General features: G+C 43.4%; 1 protein-coding gene across 1 annotated transcript in view; it reads right to left on the reverse strand.

Annotated features, from left to right (window-relative positions):
- The window catches only part of LOC126412657 (probable cytochrome P450 6a20), a 121,285-nt gene that overhangs the window by 43,101 nt on the left and 61,171 nt on the right, over window positions 1-17,013 (reverse strand). Inside the window, exon 4 of the mRNA XM_050082360.1 lies at window positions 6,380-6,510. Within this exon, the coding sequence (XP_049938317.1) occupies window positions 6,380-6,510 (131 nt within the window). The remainder of the gene's footprint in view (window positions 1-6,379; window positions 6,511-17,013) is intronic.

A 17,013-nucleotide genomic window follows, 5' to 3' on the forward strand; every position in this document is an offset into this window, starting at 1 on the left:
AAGACAGGGATTCAGTCTTTCGCCCCTACTGTTCAGTCTATACGTCGAAGAAGCAAAGATGGAAATAAAATAAAGGCTCAAGAACGGAATTAAAATTCAGGGTGAGAGGATATCGATGATAAAGTTCGCTGATGACAGTGCTGTCCTTAGTGAAAATGAGAAAGAATTACAGGATCCGTTGAATAGAATGAACAGTCTAATGAGTAAAGAATATGGGTTGTGAATTAACCGGAAAAAGACAAAGGTACTGAGACGTAGCAAAAATAAGAATAGTGGGAAACTTAACATCAAAACGTGATCGCGAAGTAGGCGAAGTTAACAAATTCTGCTACTTCGAAAGCAAAATAACTTACGACGGACGGAGCAGGCAGAATATAAAAGCAGATGAGCACTGTCAGAGAGGGATTCCTGGCCGAAAGAAATCTACTGGTACCAAACACAGACCTTAAGTCGAAGAAGAAATTTCTGAGAATGTACATTTGGAGAAAAGCATTGTACAGTAGTGAATTATAGACCGTGGGAAAAACTGTGGGAAAACCGAAACACAAGAGAATCGAAGCGTTTGAGTTGTAATGCTACAGAAAAATGTTGAAAATTAGGTAGCCTGATAAGATAAAGAGTGAGAAGGTTCTGCACAGAATCGGAGAAGAAAGCAATATCTGGAAAACACTGACTAGAGGAAACGACAGGGTGATACGACTTGTGTTAAGACGCCAGGGAATAACCTCCATTGTACTATAGGGAGCTGTAGAGGGTGAAAAGTGCAGGGGCAGACATAGATTGAAATAAAATAAATAAATAAAAAAAAGGCTCCACTGACGTGTTACGACACTGGCTGCACGTCTCTAAATTAGTTCGGTGTCTCTTGTCACGTCTACTTGATAATGATTCCAAACGCTGGAGCAATATTAACGTACTCTAGAATTGGTCGCTATTAGCGTCTTGCCTTGTATGCGATTTCTTTTTCAGATCCGCTCCATTTTTCCAGAACAGTGCCAACAAATCTAAGCCTATCATTCTCCCGCCCTAATACTGCACTTATGTCCGTCCCCGTTCTTCTTACAATGAAGGGTCAAAGATACTAGTACGCCTACCTAATATCGTGTAGGGTCCCGCAAGCACACAGACGTGCCACAAAAAGATATGGTATAGGCTTGACTAATGTCTCAAGTAGTGCTAGAGGGAATTGACTCCATGAACCCTGCACCGCTCCCCATAACTCCGTAAGAATACGCGGGGGTGGAGATCTCTTCTGAGCAGCACGTTGCAAGGCATCCCAGATATGCTCAATAATGTTCACGTCTCGGGAGTTTGGTGGCCAGCGAAAGTGTTTGAACTCAGAAAAGTGTTCCTGGAGCCACTCTGTAGACATTCAGGACGTGTGGGGTGTCGCATTGTCCTGCTGGAGTTGCACAAGTCCGTCGGAATGCACAATGGACATGAATGGATGCAGGTGAGCAGACAGGTGCTTACGTATGTCTCACCTGTCAGAATCGTAACTAGCCGTACCAGGGTTCCCATATCACTCCAACAGCACACACCCCACACCATTACAGACTCTCCACCAGCTTAAACAGTCCCCCGCTGGCATGCAGGGCCCATGAATTCGTTAGGTTATCTCCAAACCCGTACACGTCCATCCGCTCGATACAATTTGAAACGAGACTCGTCCGACCAAGCGACGCGTAAAGCTTTGTGTCGTACTGTCATCAAGGGTACACGTGTGGGCCTTCGGCTCTGAAAACCCATAGCGATGATGTTTCGTTGAATGGTTAGCACACTGACTCCTGTTGATGGCCCAGCATTGTATCTGCAGCAATTTGCGGAAGGGTTGCACTTCTGTCACATTGAACAATTCTCTTCAGGAGTTGGTGGTCCCCTTCTTGAAGGATCTTTTTCCAGCCGCAGCAATGTCGGAGATTTGATGTTTTACTGAATTCGTGATATTCACGGTACGCTCTTGAAATGGTGATACGGAAAAATTCCCACTTCATCGCTACCTCAGAGATGCTGTGTCCCATCGCTCGTGCACCGACTAAAACACCAGACTCACTTAAATCTTGATAACCTGCCATTGTAGCAGCAGTAACCGATCTAACAACTGCGCCAGACGCTTTTTGTCTTGTATAGGCGTTGCCGACCGCAGCAGTGTATTCTGCCTGTTTACATCAGGCAGAAATTTGAATACGCATGCTAGTACCAATTTCTTTGGCGCTTCAGTGTAGTATGACCACCTCCTCCCCCCGCCCCCCCCCCCCAAAAATACCTACATAGTATGACCCCCCCCCCCCAAATACTTACACGATGTGGCGTGCTCACGATGTTCACAACTAATTATGTAATCGCTTATTATCAGATTCTTCCTCTCTTATAGGCATTATCTTCCATTTATCGACTTTAAGAGAGTTGCCATTTATTAGATCAAGTGGGATTTCTACGTTTCGTCCAACGATCTTATCCTCCTGTGGACAAAAACATAATCAGCGACCACTATAGTGCTACTGATAATCACTGATAAATTGTTGTGCCGTTATACGACACGTTCTTTATAACATCCTGGCGTCGTTCTATTGAGTGCTTTAAAGATGATTGCCGGCCGGTGTGGCCGTGCGGTTAAAGGCGCTTCAGTCTGGAACCGCGTGACCGCTACGGTCGCAGGTTCGAATCCTGCCTCGGGCATGGATGTGTGTGATGTCCTTAGGTTAGTTAGGTTTAAGTAGTTCTAAGTTCTAGGGGACTGATGACCACAGATGTTAAGTCCCATAGTGCTCAGAGCCATTTGAACCATATTTTTTTTAAAGATGATCATTGGTCCTGCGTCTGGTGGTGAACGGCATGCGAGTTAGCCTTGTGTCGGTCTCCGAATGGAATGATTCTTTTTACAGAGAAGGAACACAGTTTGGCAAGTGGCTAGAACGTGAAAACATCGAGAGTGCCATTGTACTACAACGAAAGGTGGGCTGCTTATTACACACTGGTTTGCGAAACTTGAGGACGAAAGTAACTTTCGTAGTTGTGATTGGTCAAAAGTAAAAGATGCAGGACTGCGCCGTTTAGTACTAATATTTCATTGGTTACGATGTATATCAGTCAGTCGGACGAAAGTACGTTCGCGCGTATTTTATGAGCTAAGAGAATTGCTTTGTGGAGCGTAAGTACAGTTAGGATCTCAGCTGTGCCATGTTCGAACGTGGATGTGTGAACAGAGGCGAAAATTTTACGGAATAACGGATGAAACATGACCGTGAAGTATCGCAAAGTGGACGCGAACGTGTGAAAAAGACGAACACAGGGAAGTCCGATCTTAATATGTAAACTGTGAGTTTTGAACAACAAAAATCCGCATGTCGTGTCGTACAATGCGTGCCAGCTAACTGAACATTCGTAGTGGTCAAACTGTGTAATATTTGAGCGAGTATTCAGCCGCAGAAAATCTGTTTACTATTCCATTGTGTAAAGGGTTTGGTTCATTATGAAAAGCAGGCTGTTACGAGTCGAGTGTAATTGTCTGTGAATGACGAAACTGTAACTTAGGATTAGCACTGCCTTGGTGGTATTTTGTGTCAAATAAGTAACAATATTTGAAGTTTTTACTTGCAAACTACCTTTCAGTTAATCGCTCAGCCAACCTGATACTGAAAAACATTTGTTGCACCCGTTGGATTCGTATAATTCTACTGGTTCTACTACAGCTTGTCCAGTAGAAGAACATCATTCGTTTTTAACAGGGAGGACGTGGGTATCGGACTGCAGAAGAAGAAATTTACAACAAGATGAGTAGACTCTTTTTGTAGAGGTAGCAAAAGTAACCCCGCCGTTACAACACCAGACGTTATTTTCACTTATTTTCAGCATTTTCCATCCATTATAGCGTATTGGATTCTATTGGTCAAATATTTATCGAACCAATCATATATGTGTCAACGTTTCCAGACCAAGGCCGCAATCCGTCTCTGGCGCCCAAGTCGTCGATGTGACGTCAAAGCCTTACATTCCACCTTTGCGCAGGCGCTCACCGTACAAGAGAGGAAAGACTGACAATTGTACCAGTTGTTTGGTGGTCATGTCATTTTGATGACGTATTCAGTAGTACTGTGTTGATTTGTGATGGTATCTGTTAGATGAAGAAATATTTATTGTAAAGTAGGGCAAGGATAAGAATGGCGTATACATTGAAAGGTGAGATGTATATAAATTTTGAATAATGTAACTTTTTTTGAAGACAAGAAGTCGAGTTAAGACTGCAACACTGGAACACTGGGCACCTAATTTCTGAAAATTATCATTGGTATCTAGTTAAATTTGTTTCCTTGTTCAGAGCTGAGAGAAAGACCACCCCAGCTCCCTGAGTCATAGATTAACATATTAACCGATTAAACTGTTTTTGTAGAAATTCTCTGTTAACATTGTACCTTTTTTAAATCATTGTTCACTTTGTTAAGCATAGTATTGTTCAGACCAGTGTTATGTGTTCACGCGAAGTTTTACTCTGTCATTTTGAATACATACTTCATTCTAAAATCGGTGTCTTGGAATATCATTTCATAGGAATCGTTACTCTCCCCATCCCACTGCTTATCATTACGCCTTACCACATTCCGCCATGTGGTATGTAATAGTTTGAATATACACTATTGGCCATTAAAATTGCTACACCAAGAAGAAATGCAGATTATAAACGGGTATTCATTGGACAAATATATTACGCTAGAACTGACATGTGATTATATTTTCACGCAATTTGGGTGCGTAGATCCTGAGAAATCAGTACCCAGAACAACCACCTCTGGCCATAATAACGGGCTTGATACGCCTGGGCATTGAGTCAAACAGATCTTGGATGGAGTGTACAGGTACACCTGCCCATGCAGCTTCAACACGATACCACAGTTCATCTAGAGTAGTGACTGGTATATTGTGACGAGCCAGTTGCTCGGCCACCATTGACCAGATGTTTTCAATTGGTGAGAGATCTGGAGAATGTGCTGGCCAGGGCACTAGTCGAACATTTTCTGTATCCAGAAAGGCCCGTACAGGACCTGCAACATGCGGTCGTGCATTATCCTGCTGAAATGTAGGGTTTCGCAGGAATCGAATGAAGGGTAGAGCCACGGGTCGTAACACATCTGAAATGTAGCATCCACTGTTCAAAGTGCCGTCAATGCGAACAAGAGGTGACCGAGACGTGTAACCAATGGCACCCCATACCATCACGCCGGGTGATACGCCAGTATGGCGATGACGAATACACGTGTCCAATGTGCGTTCACCGCGATGTCACCAAACACGGATGCGACGATCATGATGGTGTAAACAGAACCTGGATTCGTCCGAAAAAATGACGTTTTGCCATTCGTGCCCCCAGGTTCGTCATTGAGTACACCATCGCAGGCGCTCATGTCTGTGATGCAGCGCTAAGGACAATCGCAGCCATGGTCTCCGAGCTGATAGTCCATGCTGCTGCAAACGTCGTCGAACTGTTCGTGCAGATGGTTGTTGTCTTGCAAACGTCCCCATCTGTTGACTCAGGGAATGAGACCTGGCTGCACGATCCGTTACAGCCATGCGGATAAGATGCCTGTCATCTCGACTGCTAGTGATACGAGACCGTTGGGATCCAGCACGGCGTTCCGTATTACCCTTATGAACCCACCGATTCCATATTCTGCTAAGAGTCAATGGATCTCGACCAACGCAAGCAGCAATGTCGCGATACGATAAACCGCAATCGCGATAGGCTACAGTCCGACAATTATGAAAGTCGAAAACGTGATGGTACGCTTTTCTCCTCCTTACACGAGGCATCACAACAACGTTTCACCAGGCAACGCCGGTCAACTGCTGTTTGTGTATGAGATATCGGTTGGAAACTTCCGTCATGTCGGCACGTTGTAGGTGTCGCCACCGGCGCCAACCTCGTGTGAATGCTCTGAAAAGATAATCATTTGCATATCACAGCATCTTCTTCTTGTCGGTTAAATTTCACGTCTGTAGAACGTCATCCTAGTGGTGTAGCAATTTTAGTGGCCAGTGGTGTAGTTTGGAAATTATATTTAGAAAAAGAAATCTAGCTCAGCCGCTGCCTGCTTGCTCTTTGCTGTTGTGCTTTCGACAACTCTGCAACAATGTTTTCAAGACGCAAGGTAAGTGGAAATTCTGATTAGTGCCAGATAATTGTTTTACTTCAGTCGCGCATTTATCATAAAGACAAGTTGTATTCACACCAGTTAGAGTTCACTTCAGTGAGCATATGAGTTTAAGTTGGATAACAGTTTGTGGGGACGTGTACTTGGTGATACGTAGATCTTTGGGTTAAAGTTGGGCTACATCTCAGACAGAAACAGTTGTGGTGTGAGGGTTACACAGCTACTGAAGCTACCTCCGCCAGCCTTGGAGTGGTCCTTGAGCACCCGCACCAGGTCGTCACACACCTCCTTCATCAGCAGGAACATCGGCTTCAGGCGGCTCGCCGTGAAGGACGGACTCAGCTGCGAGCGTAGCTTCCTCCACCTGTAAACAGCCGCGCCTCTTAATACAGTGCTGCCACGTCAGCGCCCATGACGTAATACTGTGAAGGCAAACTCTGTACAGCGTCAGACATAAGGTGATATCAGCTTTTCAGTTAGACATAATAATGAAAAAGCAGGAGACAAGTAATCATAACAGAGATGCTGTTACACGCAACATAGAAAGTAAAAGAACAAAGGGCATCATAACACTATTCTGTGCTTCAGTAGAGACTTTGTTTCCTTCATTTATCTGTTATTTACGTTTCCACCCTAGAAGGACGGATTAGAAATGGTCGAATTGCCGCTCTTCAGCATTTTATTAAAATAATTACATATATTTGTAAGAGTGAATATGAATAATCTTTATCATAGGACGATGTGTGAGATGTTGAGACGTATGAGGATTGTGGAGTGATGGAAACCTGGTCAGCATTTTCTAGGTAAGGAATTTTGGTGCAGTTGGAATTGCATAGGAACTGACTTGAGAAAGGATGTAAATGAGTACTGGGAAGGGATATACACTCACGCTCATAAATTAAGGATAATTGCAGAATGTAGTGCCACACAACGTGGCACTACACAAAACTAGCGCTGATAGCATAGGCACATAAGGAACACACACGACACAGGTCTGTAAGTCCACAGTATCGGTGATAAGTTGAGAAAACCGTCCCGAAACACATGTGCTACAAAACGCCACTGTTTCCTACGCATGTACCCCGATATCAATATGGGATATGATCACCATGCATACGTACACAGGCCGCACAACGGGTTGGCGTACCATGGATCAGATCGTTGAGCAGCTGCTGGGGTATAGCCTCCCATTTTTGCACCAGTGCCTATCGGAGCTCCTGGAGTGTCGTAGGGGTTTGAAGACGTGCAGCGATACGTCGACTGAGAGCATCCCAGACGTGCTCGATGGGGTTTAGGTCTGGAGAACAGGCAGGCCATTCCATTCGCCTGATACCTTCTGTTTCAAGGTACTCCTCCAGGATGGCAGCTCGGTGGGGCCGTGCGTTATCATCCATCAGGAGGAAGGTGGGACCTACTGCACACTGAAAAGGCGGACATACTGGTGCAAAATGACGTCCCAATACACCTGACCTGATACAGTTCCTCTGTCAAAGACATGCAGGGGTGTACCTGCACCAGTCATAATCCCACCCCACACCATCAAACCACGAGCTCCATACAGGTCCCTTTCAAGGCCATTAAGGGGTTGGTATCTTGTTCCTGGTTCACGCCAGATGAAAACCCGGCGAGAATCACTGTTCAGAATACAGCTGTGCACGTTCGTGAACATAACCTGCGACCACTGTTCCAATGACCATGTAATGTGTTCTTGATACCAGGCTTTACGGGCCCTCCTGTGACCAGGGGTCAGTGGAATGCACCTTGCAGGTGTCCAGGTGAATAAACCATGTATGTTCAGTCGTCTGTAGACTATGTGTCTGGACACAACTGTTCCAGTGGCTGCGGTAAGGTCCCGAGCAAGGCTACCTGCAGTACTCCGTGGCCATCTGCGGGCACTGGTGGTGAGATATCGGTCTTCTTGTGGTGTTGTACACTGTGGACGTCCCGTACTGTAGCGCCTGGACACGTTTCCTGCCTGCTAAAATCGTTGCCATAATCTTGAGATCACACTTTGTGACACACGGAGGGCCCGTGCTATGACCTGCTGTGTTTGACCAGCCTCCTGTCGCCTTGATATTCTACCCCTCGTAACGTCATCAATATGTGTGCTCTGAGCCATTTTCAACACACAGTCACCATAAGCACGTCTGAAAACGTCTGCACACTTACTCGCTGCACCGTACTCTGACATGCACCAACACGCTTCTGCGTATGTGGACTGCTGCCAGCGCCACCGTGCAACGACCGCAGGTCAAATGCACCGCATGCTCATACCCCGAGGTGAATTAAACCAGCAAACCGACCACCAGAGCGTTGTTTCACCATGTATCAGCATTATACTTAATTTACGAGCATGAGTGTGCATGGAAGGAGATGGATTGGATTTCAGAGGTATGAGGAAAGAAGGGTTAAAGTCTTTATTTTAAAGTCAGGTTAGGTTATAGTTTAGACAGATCTCGGATTTCACGGTCTGGGCGGAGAATCAGGTTGAAAACAGACTGGTATGTGATATGGAATGGGCAAAGATGTAAGCAGTGAAGGATAAGACAAGAGGCTGTAGGACATGAGGGAAATTCCCAGCTTTGTTGTTGTGTATAACTTTACTGTGGCGACACAGACTTGGTTCAAATGTCATTCTTCACCAAAATACGTACGACCATCGCATCATTGCTTTTCCATTGGTAATTCGGCAGAAAGCCTGAGCTGGATTTCTACACAAATCCTCTGCAACATCTCAGGCCTAATTCTTCAAATATGGCGGAGTTCTTGATCAGAGCCAAGAGAGTGTAAACATTAAAGTAAAAACGCTAGCCCTAATAAATCCAAAAAGGAAAAATCGGGATGCACCACTTCCGGTAAAGCAGTTGAGCATGCAACGGACGCGATTCGGCATATCAACTGCACTAGAAATCGATCCCAATGGAAACATCAGACATGGTTTAAGGTAATGCGTGGTGCGAAAACCAGCAGCACGGGGAACGCCCTGTAAAGCCATGCACAAAGTCTATGCTGTACAGTCCGTTAGTAGAAAGGTGTCTCACTTGCTGTACATCATATCTGACAATTGTGAACGCCATAGCAATAGGGATGTTTTCAATAAAAAAATAAAAAGAAAGTTAATGCCGCTCGCAAATTGTGGTACTTTACTAACCGTTGAACGATAGTTACATAATGCGGTTGTCATAGACTTCGATAATCCGAACCAATACATGCAGCGAGTACGTTAAGTACTTATAGAAGACTGATTCGGTGATAAGTTTCTATGTGAGTCAAAACTTAATGTACTTTCATAGTATGAAGGCTTTCACGACCGGATGACATATCTTCTGGTAAACCTTGCGGGATGTAAGGTCGTGGTCCATGAAACTCTTCAGCTCCTAACGTTTCGTCCAGTGCTTCGCTGGAGATCTTCAGAGGGGTGTTTCTCCTCCGAAGATGTCCAGCGAAGCACTGGACGAAACGTTAGGAGCTGAAGAGTTTCATGGACCACGACCTTACATCCCGCAAGGTTTACCAGAAGATAATGTACTTTGTTGATGGATAACCATAAGAAGCTAGGCTAGTCGTCAAGTTACTAATCGTCGAATTAGAATTATACACAACTGAAATGTTGGAATGCTCCTGTTTGTTCCCTTTGCCTTTCAGATAATTTCCTGACCCCTCAGACATATACACAGTGGATAAGATGTCCACCTAGAGACGTACTTGGGGTCGATATTAACTCTACTGACGGTATTTTCAGACGTCATTTAGTGGATTTGATTGAGTGGTTTGATTCAAGGAGCAAGTGATCTAGAGTGGCTCGTTAGCTAATACCTTTGGCTGATAAGTGACACAATGAAAGTCTCTAACGAAGAAAAGGAAGCTACATGAAGTAAATGAAATACAGGAGATTCGAGAAGATAATTGCATTTTCATCAGAGAGCATTTTATGAATTTGTGCTGCTGTAAGGCAAACATATTACTTCTTCTAAAATTCCAGTGAGAGACTCGAAACGTTTAAAACAGAACAAGACGCTGGTTTGATTCAGTATCTGACAGGACGTGGTTCATATCCACACTATTTACAGGAACCAAGATAGCGGATCAGACCAGTTATACTTGCTGACCCATTGGCATAGCTGACCATGTCCTGTTGGAATCACCTGTTAGTGAGTCCTTGATGGTATAAGGGAAGCAGCAGCTTCAGGGCAATCCATTCTACAAGACATCGCAAGATGAGGTCAGGTCGGCTTCTTGCACGTAAAAGAGAGCACGCTGACCAACAGATGCCTGCCCAGGGCAGAAAGTTATGACTGGCGTAGAAAAAAGACGGCTCGACACCAGGATAAGAACAAACCGAATGAAGGGGAAACGCGCCAAGTAAGCCGTCAGATGGCTTTGGATCCGAAACCCAGCACTCTTCCTGTAAGAAGGCAATTCTGAAAGAGAGACTGAATCTCCAGTACCTAATGAATCGCAGAAGTGCTGAAACAGTAAATACGTCGGTGCCTATTAACTTGTTTTCTGAACTATGAGCTTCCTGAAGCTAGTTTGAATAGGAAAGTGGAAGTAAAGTAGCCTTGCTATTGAGACTGCTTAAGATTACCAAAAAATTGTCATAGTAATTGTCGGTTCCTTCACCTGCCTTAGCAATAGTGACAAATCTCTTTCTTATCCTCTCTTGTCTTTTCTGTTCCTTTCTTTCCATTTTCTCTCTACAGGATGAACCAGAACTCCACCGACAAACTATCAGAGGCGGTAGTGTGGCCCAAAACAAGAAAAAAATGCCTCGTAAACATGGACTCTCAGATGCATACCTCCAGAACTTCGAGACCAGTTCATCTTCCCTACTGTATGAAACAGATATGCTACTGAAAGTTATTTACCCTCCATATTCTGAGAGATGGTAGTACGGACGAAAACAAGAAAAAAATTTCTAGTAAACATGGTCTCTAAAATTCGTACCTTTAGATCTTTGAGCTCGTGTTGATCTCCGCTACTGGGAAACGTATTTCCTCTACTGAACAAGTGCTCATACCTCTTAAGATAATCATTTTTAGATTCCATGTTACTGGAAATCTTTTCTTGCTTTGTTCCATACTACCACTCTGAAAGTTTGACGGCGGAGTTTTGGATCGCCCTGTATATCTTACTGTTTATTTTTATTAGTTTTTTCAATATCATTATTGTATTTTTACTTCGTAATATTAGATGTTTCTATGGGATAAATTTGTTACAGTTAAATTAAGTTTTACATACCCTTAGAAAAAGTAAGTATAGTTCGGTACACACTACCATCCCACTCGTCTGCCGGCAAGGAACGAAACTAAGGCAACATACTGAAAACTTAGAGAAACAACAGTACAAGTGTACACGTATTCTACGTTACTTGTACAAAAAAGAATTGTATGAAGAATCACAATAAAAATCAAAAGGCTATGATTCCGATCACGAATCGGACGCAGGACTATTTTTGTCACTTATCAAGTTCTTCGCTTTGCCAATGACTTGTTCATGTAGAATATGTCAAATTACACCATAGCCTAGAGTTCACATTAAACTGTAGGACCGCCCTTTACTGCTTCCGTAAGTCACTTCAGAGGTAAGAGGAAGGCAACGGCATACAGCTTCCAACAGGACTAAGTTCAGTAAAACAGCGTAGTGTTCAAAACAACCTTAAGTTGAAAACAGTTTGTGGTGCTTCGCCTATTTCGTGGTACAGGAATGAACAGGGTGTTCCACGGATAGGGCAGGAACGTTCATTTGAAGAAAAATATTTCATATGGACATATGCCCTATTTCGCATGGTTTACGAGATAGAACACATTTGATGTGCATTTGTTTTTTGGTTAGTGCCGCACACTTCAGCGTCTTACCCCCTCCCCCCCCCCCCCCCCCCCCAGCATCTTTGACGTTTTATTGGAGCCCAACCTCTTTCGTTGCCTTCAACCTTTTTGCTCGAAACGTCCTTGTGCCATTAAACTTGAACACGTAGTTGTCTATGGTCTCTTGTGAGTGAAATAGTGCGAGGGGTTGAATGCATCAGAGACAAGCATCAGTTAACTGTGTTTGTACGCGCGCCGGCTAAAATGCCACACGTCTGCAAGAATACGCAGATATGGTGTATGCTTCCGGCTTCTGCGATGGTAGTGCTACTGCTTCTGTCGAAGGATCCCGTCGGTGCATTTCTGACACGCTGAATTTCTGATCGTTGAGTCTTTACCAGATTTCCAGTACACTGCGTGAAACAGATATTCTTCCAAGTTCTCATTTTCCCTCTGAACTTGTAGTTCAACAACCTGTGTAGTAACACCAACACATTGTTGAAATGGTGCAGCGGCAGTCCTGCTATAAGCACACGTCGACTTTCTAAGCGTGTCATTGTCTCACGAACACGCGTACCTAGTTCACACATAGCGTGTCAACAATCTTCACATTGGCGTGACGCCACACGACTTCAAATTCGTCACAGGTTAAATAACAGTTGTCGTTTGCTTCCATTAACACACTATTCACTAAGAAAGCCACATTTACCCAGAATCAATTTCCCTTTTTTTTTTTTTTTTTTTTTTTGTTTGAGTCATCAGTCTTCTGACTGATGAATTTCTCTCCTGTGCCATCCTCTTCATCTCAAAGCAGCACCAACCTACGTGCCGGCCGCTGTGGCCGACCGGTTCTAGGCACTTCAGTCCGGAACCGCGCTGCTGATACAGTCGCAGGTTCGAATCCTGTCTCGGGCATGGATGTGTGTGATGTCCTTAGGTTAGTTTGGCTTAAGTAGTTCTAAGTCTAGGGGACTCATGACCTCAGATGTCCATTCGCCTTGTCAGTGTTTTCCACATATTCCTTTCCTCTCCGATTCTGCGCAGAACCTCCTCATTCCTTGCCATATCAGTGCACCCAATTTTCGGAATTCTTCTGTAGCGCCACAGTTCAATTGCTTCGATTCTCTTCTGTTCCGATTTTCCTACAGTCCATGTTTCACTACCATGCAATGCTCTGCTCCAAACGTATATCTTCAGAAATTTCTTCATCACATTAAGAGCTATGTTTGATACTAGTAGACTTCTCTTGGCCAGGAATGCCCTTTTTGCCAGTGCTTGTCTGCTTTTGATGTCCTTCTTGCTCCGTCCGTCATCGGTTATTTTGCTGCCTAGATAGCAGAACTCCTTAACTTCATCTACTTCGTGACCATCTATTCTGATGTTGTTTCTCGCTCTTCTCATTTCTGCCACCTATCATTACTTTCGCCTTTCTCCGATTTACTCTCAATCCATATTCTTTACTCATTAGACTGTCCAGTCCACTCAGCAGATCATGTAATTCTTGTTCAGTGTCACTCAGGATAGCAATGTCATCAGCGAATCGTATCATTGATACCCTTTCACCCTGAATTTTAATTCCACTCCTGAACAATTTCGTCATTACTTCTTCGATTTACAGATTGAACAGTAGGGGCGAAAGACTACAGCCCTGTCTTACACCCTTTTTAACGCGACCGTTTCGTTCTTGGTCGGCCACTCTTATTATTCCCTCTTGGTTCTTGTAAAAACTGTATATTACCCATCTCTTCCTATAGCTTACCCCAATTTTTCTCAGAATTTCGATCATCTTGCACCATTTTACATTGTCGAACGCTTTTTCCAGGTCGACAAATCCTATGAACGTGTCTTGATTTTTCTTTAGTCTTGCTTCCATTATTAACCGCGACGTCAGAATTGCCTCTCTGGTGCCTTTACGTTACCTAAAGCCAAACTGATCGTCATCTTATACATTCTCAATTTTATTTTCCATTCTTCTGTATATTATTCTTGTCTGCAATTTGAATGCATGAGCTGTTAAGCTGGTTGTGTGATAATTTTCGCACTTGTCACCTCTTACATTTTTAGAAATTTGTGGATGATGTTCTTCCGAAAGTCAGACGGTATACTGGCAGACTCATACATTCTACACAATAATGTGGATAGTCGTTTTATTGCCACTTCCCCTAATGATTTTAGAAACTCTGATGGAATTTCTGCTACTTATCATTACTTTCGCCTTTCTTCGATTTACTCTCAATCCATATTCTTTATTCATTAGACTGTCCAGTCCTTTCGGCAGAGCATGTAATTCTTGTTCACTTGTGCCTTATTTGATCTGAAGTCCTTCAAAGCTCTCTTAGATTCTGATTCTAATACTGGATCCCCTTCTCTTCTAAATTGACTCCTGTATCTTCTTCTATCACTTGACAAACCTCCCCCCTCATAGAGGCCTTCAATGTACTCTTCCCAGCTTTTCGCTCTCTCCTCTGCATTTAACAATGGAATTCCGTTTGCACTCTTAATCAATAACACACATAATAATCAGCAATGGTCGCAGGAAAATCCACACGCTACAATTGAAACCTATTTCCAGTTCGGTCTTCGATTAATGTTTGGTGCGGCACGATCGGTAACATGTTGATATCTCGAGTCAATTTAAACTAGCGAATGACGGAACAGAATTACTTCTATTTTTGTAATGTTTGTTTGTTGAACACCTGGAGGACGTTTCTTTGGCCACGCGGACTGCAGTGCACTTCCAGCATGACGAAGCTCCTCCATATTTTACCAGACAGGTGAAGGAACATCTCAACTGCACTTACGCTAATCACAGACCTTACGCTATTAGATTAATGTTTATGGAGTTGGGTGAAGTCTGAGGTGCACAAACGGATGATGAGATGAACTGTTTGGTCGCATCATGGATAGTGCAGTCCTCATTAGTGAAGTGTTCTCCCAAGAGATGCATTGAAGTTGACAGTGGGATATTCGAACACTTATTGTAAACAGTGAAACACCTCTTATATGACATGTACGATAATGCTTAGAGGAGAATGAGTTAAACATACATATTTTTCAATTGTTAGTTTGTAAAGCCCATTTTGTAATGTTTTCTAATTGCTGTACGTGTTACCTGACGATACATTGAATAGTAAAGAAAATAAATAACAATGTACATTAAATATGTTCTATTTCAGAAATCATTCAGAGTAGGGCATATTTCTGAATGAAGATTTTTGCTTCAAATCCTGTGATATCCCTGAATATTGACCATTTGTCCTGGGCATCCTGTATTTAAATTGCCTACTGTCTGTCCCCACACTCCCAATCCTGAGCACTCAAAGGGTAAATAACCTCTGAATCAGGTGAAACTACCCAGAAAAATAGTCCACAGGTAACACCTAAATTCCCAAATAAGGGCAACGGATACTTAATTGAAACTCTCAGTGTTTTGGTCCTGGATCTGCACCTGATTACATACACATTTAAAGTTCTTCCCTACATGAAATCTGAAGTTCAGAGTTCTCCAAGATTCTCTCGCTTCCTGTGGTATCATGTATCGATACCACCCCACAGGCGCCATAGCAACGGAATTTATAATTTCCGCCTGACGCCGACAGCGGTCGCTCGTGTCCCGGCAGACCAGCCATGCCACACCTCCAGCAGCTCTGTATCCCGAGCCCCTCTGCCGCCACAATGTACGAGAGCCAGTTGCTGCCGCTCTCCCAACAAGGGCTTCGACACTATCGTTCGCGCCTCGTTCTGTGATAAATTGACTGTTTCTTGCTGTATTACTTGTAATGAGTCTTTGTAGATTTGGAGAAAGTAAGTAAATCTTCTGTTTATTGTGTTAACTTGTTCGTTCATCATTTCTGCTGCTGTTCAGCTTTCCTACAACGACAGCTGCCACACCACTCCGTAGCTCACCTCGCCTCACCATTATTATTAAACACAGTTTTCCGAAACTCCTTCACCACAGAAGGTGAAGTAAATATTCCTGAATTCCAATCAAGAACAACTGCCAAGATGAGAAACATAGTAGATATCCTCGGAGTAACGAAACAGCTTAAAACACTTAATAAAGGCAAGGCCTCCGGTCCAGATTGTATGCCAGTCAGGTTCCTCTCAGAGTATGCTGATAAAATACCTCCATATTTAACAATTATATACAACCACTCGCTCATAGAAAGATATGTACCTAAAGACTGGAAAATTGCTCAAGTCACACCAATACCCAAAAGGGGAAGTAGGAGTAATCCGCTGGATTACAGGCCTATATCACTAATGTCGATTTGCAGTAGGGTTTTAGAATATATGCTGTATTCGAACATTGAGAAGTACCTCGAGGAAAACGATTTATTAACACACAGTCAGCACAGATTCAGAAAATATCGTTCTTGTGAAACACAACTAGCTCTTTATATTCATGAAGTAATAAGTGCTATCGACAGGGGATGTCAAGTTGATTCCATATTTTTAGATTTCCAGAAGGCTTTCGACACCGTTCCTCACAAGCGTCTTCTAACCAAACTGCGTGCCTACGGAGTATCGCCTCAGTTGTGCGACTGGATTCGTGATTTCCTGTCAGAAAGTTCACAGTTCATAGTAATAGACGGAAAGTCGTCGAGTAAAACAGAAGTAATATCCAGCGTTCCCCAAGGATGTGTTATACGCCCTCTATTGTTCCTAATCTATGTTAACGACATATGAGACAATCTGAGTAACCGTCTTAGATTGTTTGCAGATGATGCTGTCATTTACCGTCTTGTGAAGACATCAGATGATCAAAACGACTTGCAAATTGGTTTAGATAAGATATCTGTATGGTGGGAAAAGTGACAAGTGACCCTGAATAAGGAAAAGTGTGAAGTTATTCACACGAGTACTAAAAGCCATCAGCTAAATTTTGATTACGCGATAAGTCACACAAATCTGAGGGCTGTAAATTCAACTAAATACTTAGGGATTACAGTAACAAATAACCTAAACTGGAACGATCACATAGATAATATTATGGGTTGAACAAACCAAAGACTGCGATTCATTGGTAGAACATTTAGAAGGTGCAACAGGTCTACTAA

Source organism: Schistocerca serialis, chromosome 7 (genome assembly GCF_023864345.2).
Source record: "Schistocerca serialis cubense isolate TAMUIC-IGC-003099 chromosome 7, iqSchSeri2.2, whole genome shotgun sequence".
Classification (NCBI taxonomy): Eukaryota; Metazoa; Arthropoda; class Insecta; order Orthoptera; family Acrididae; genus Schistocerca; species Schistocerca serialis.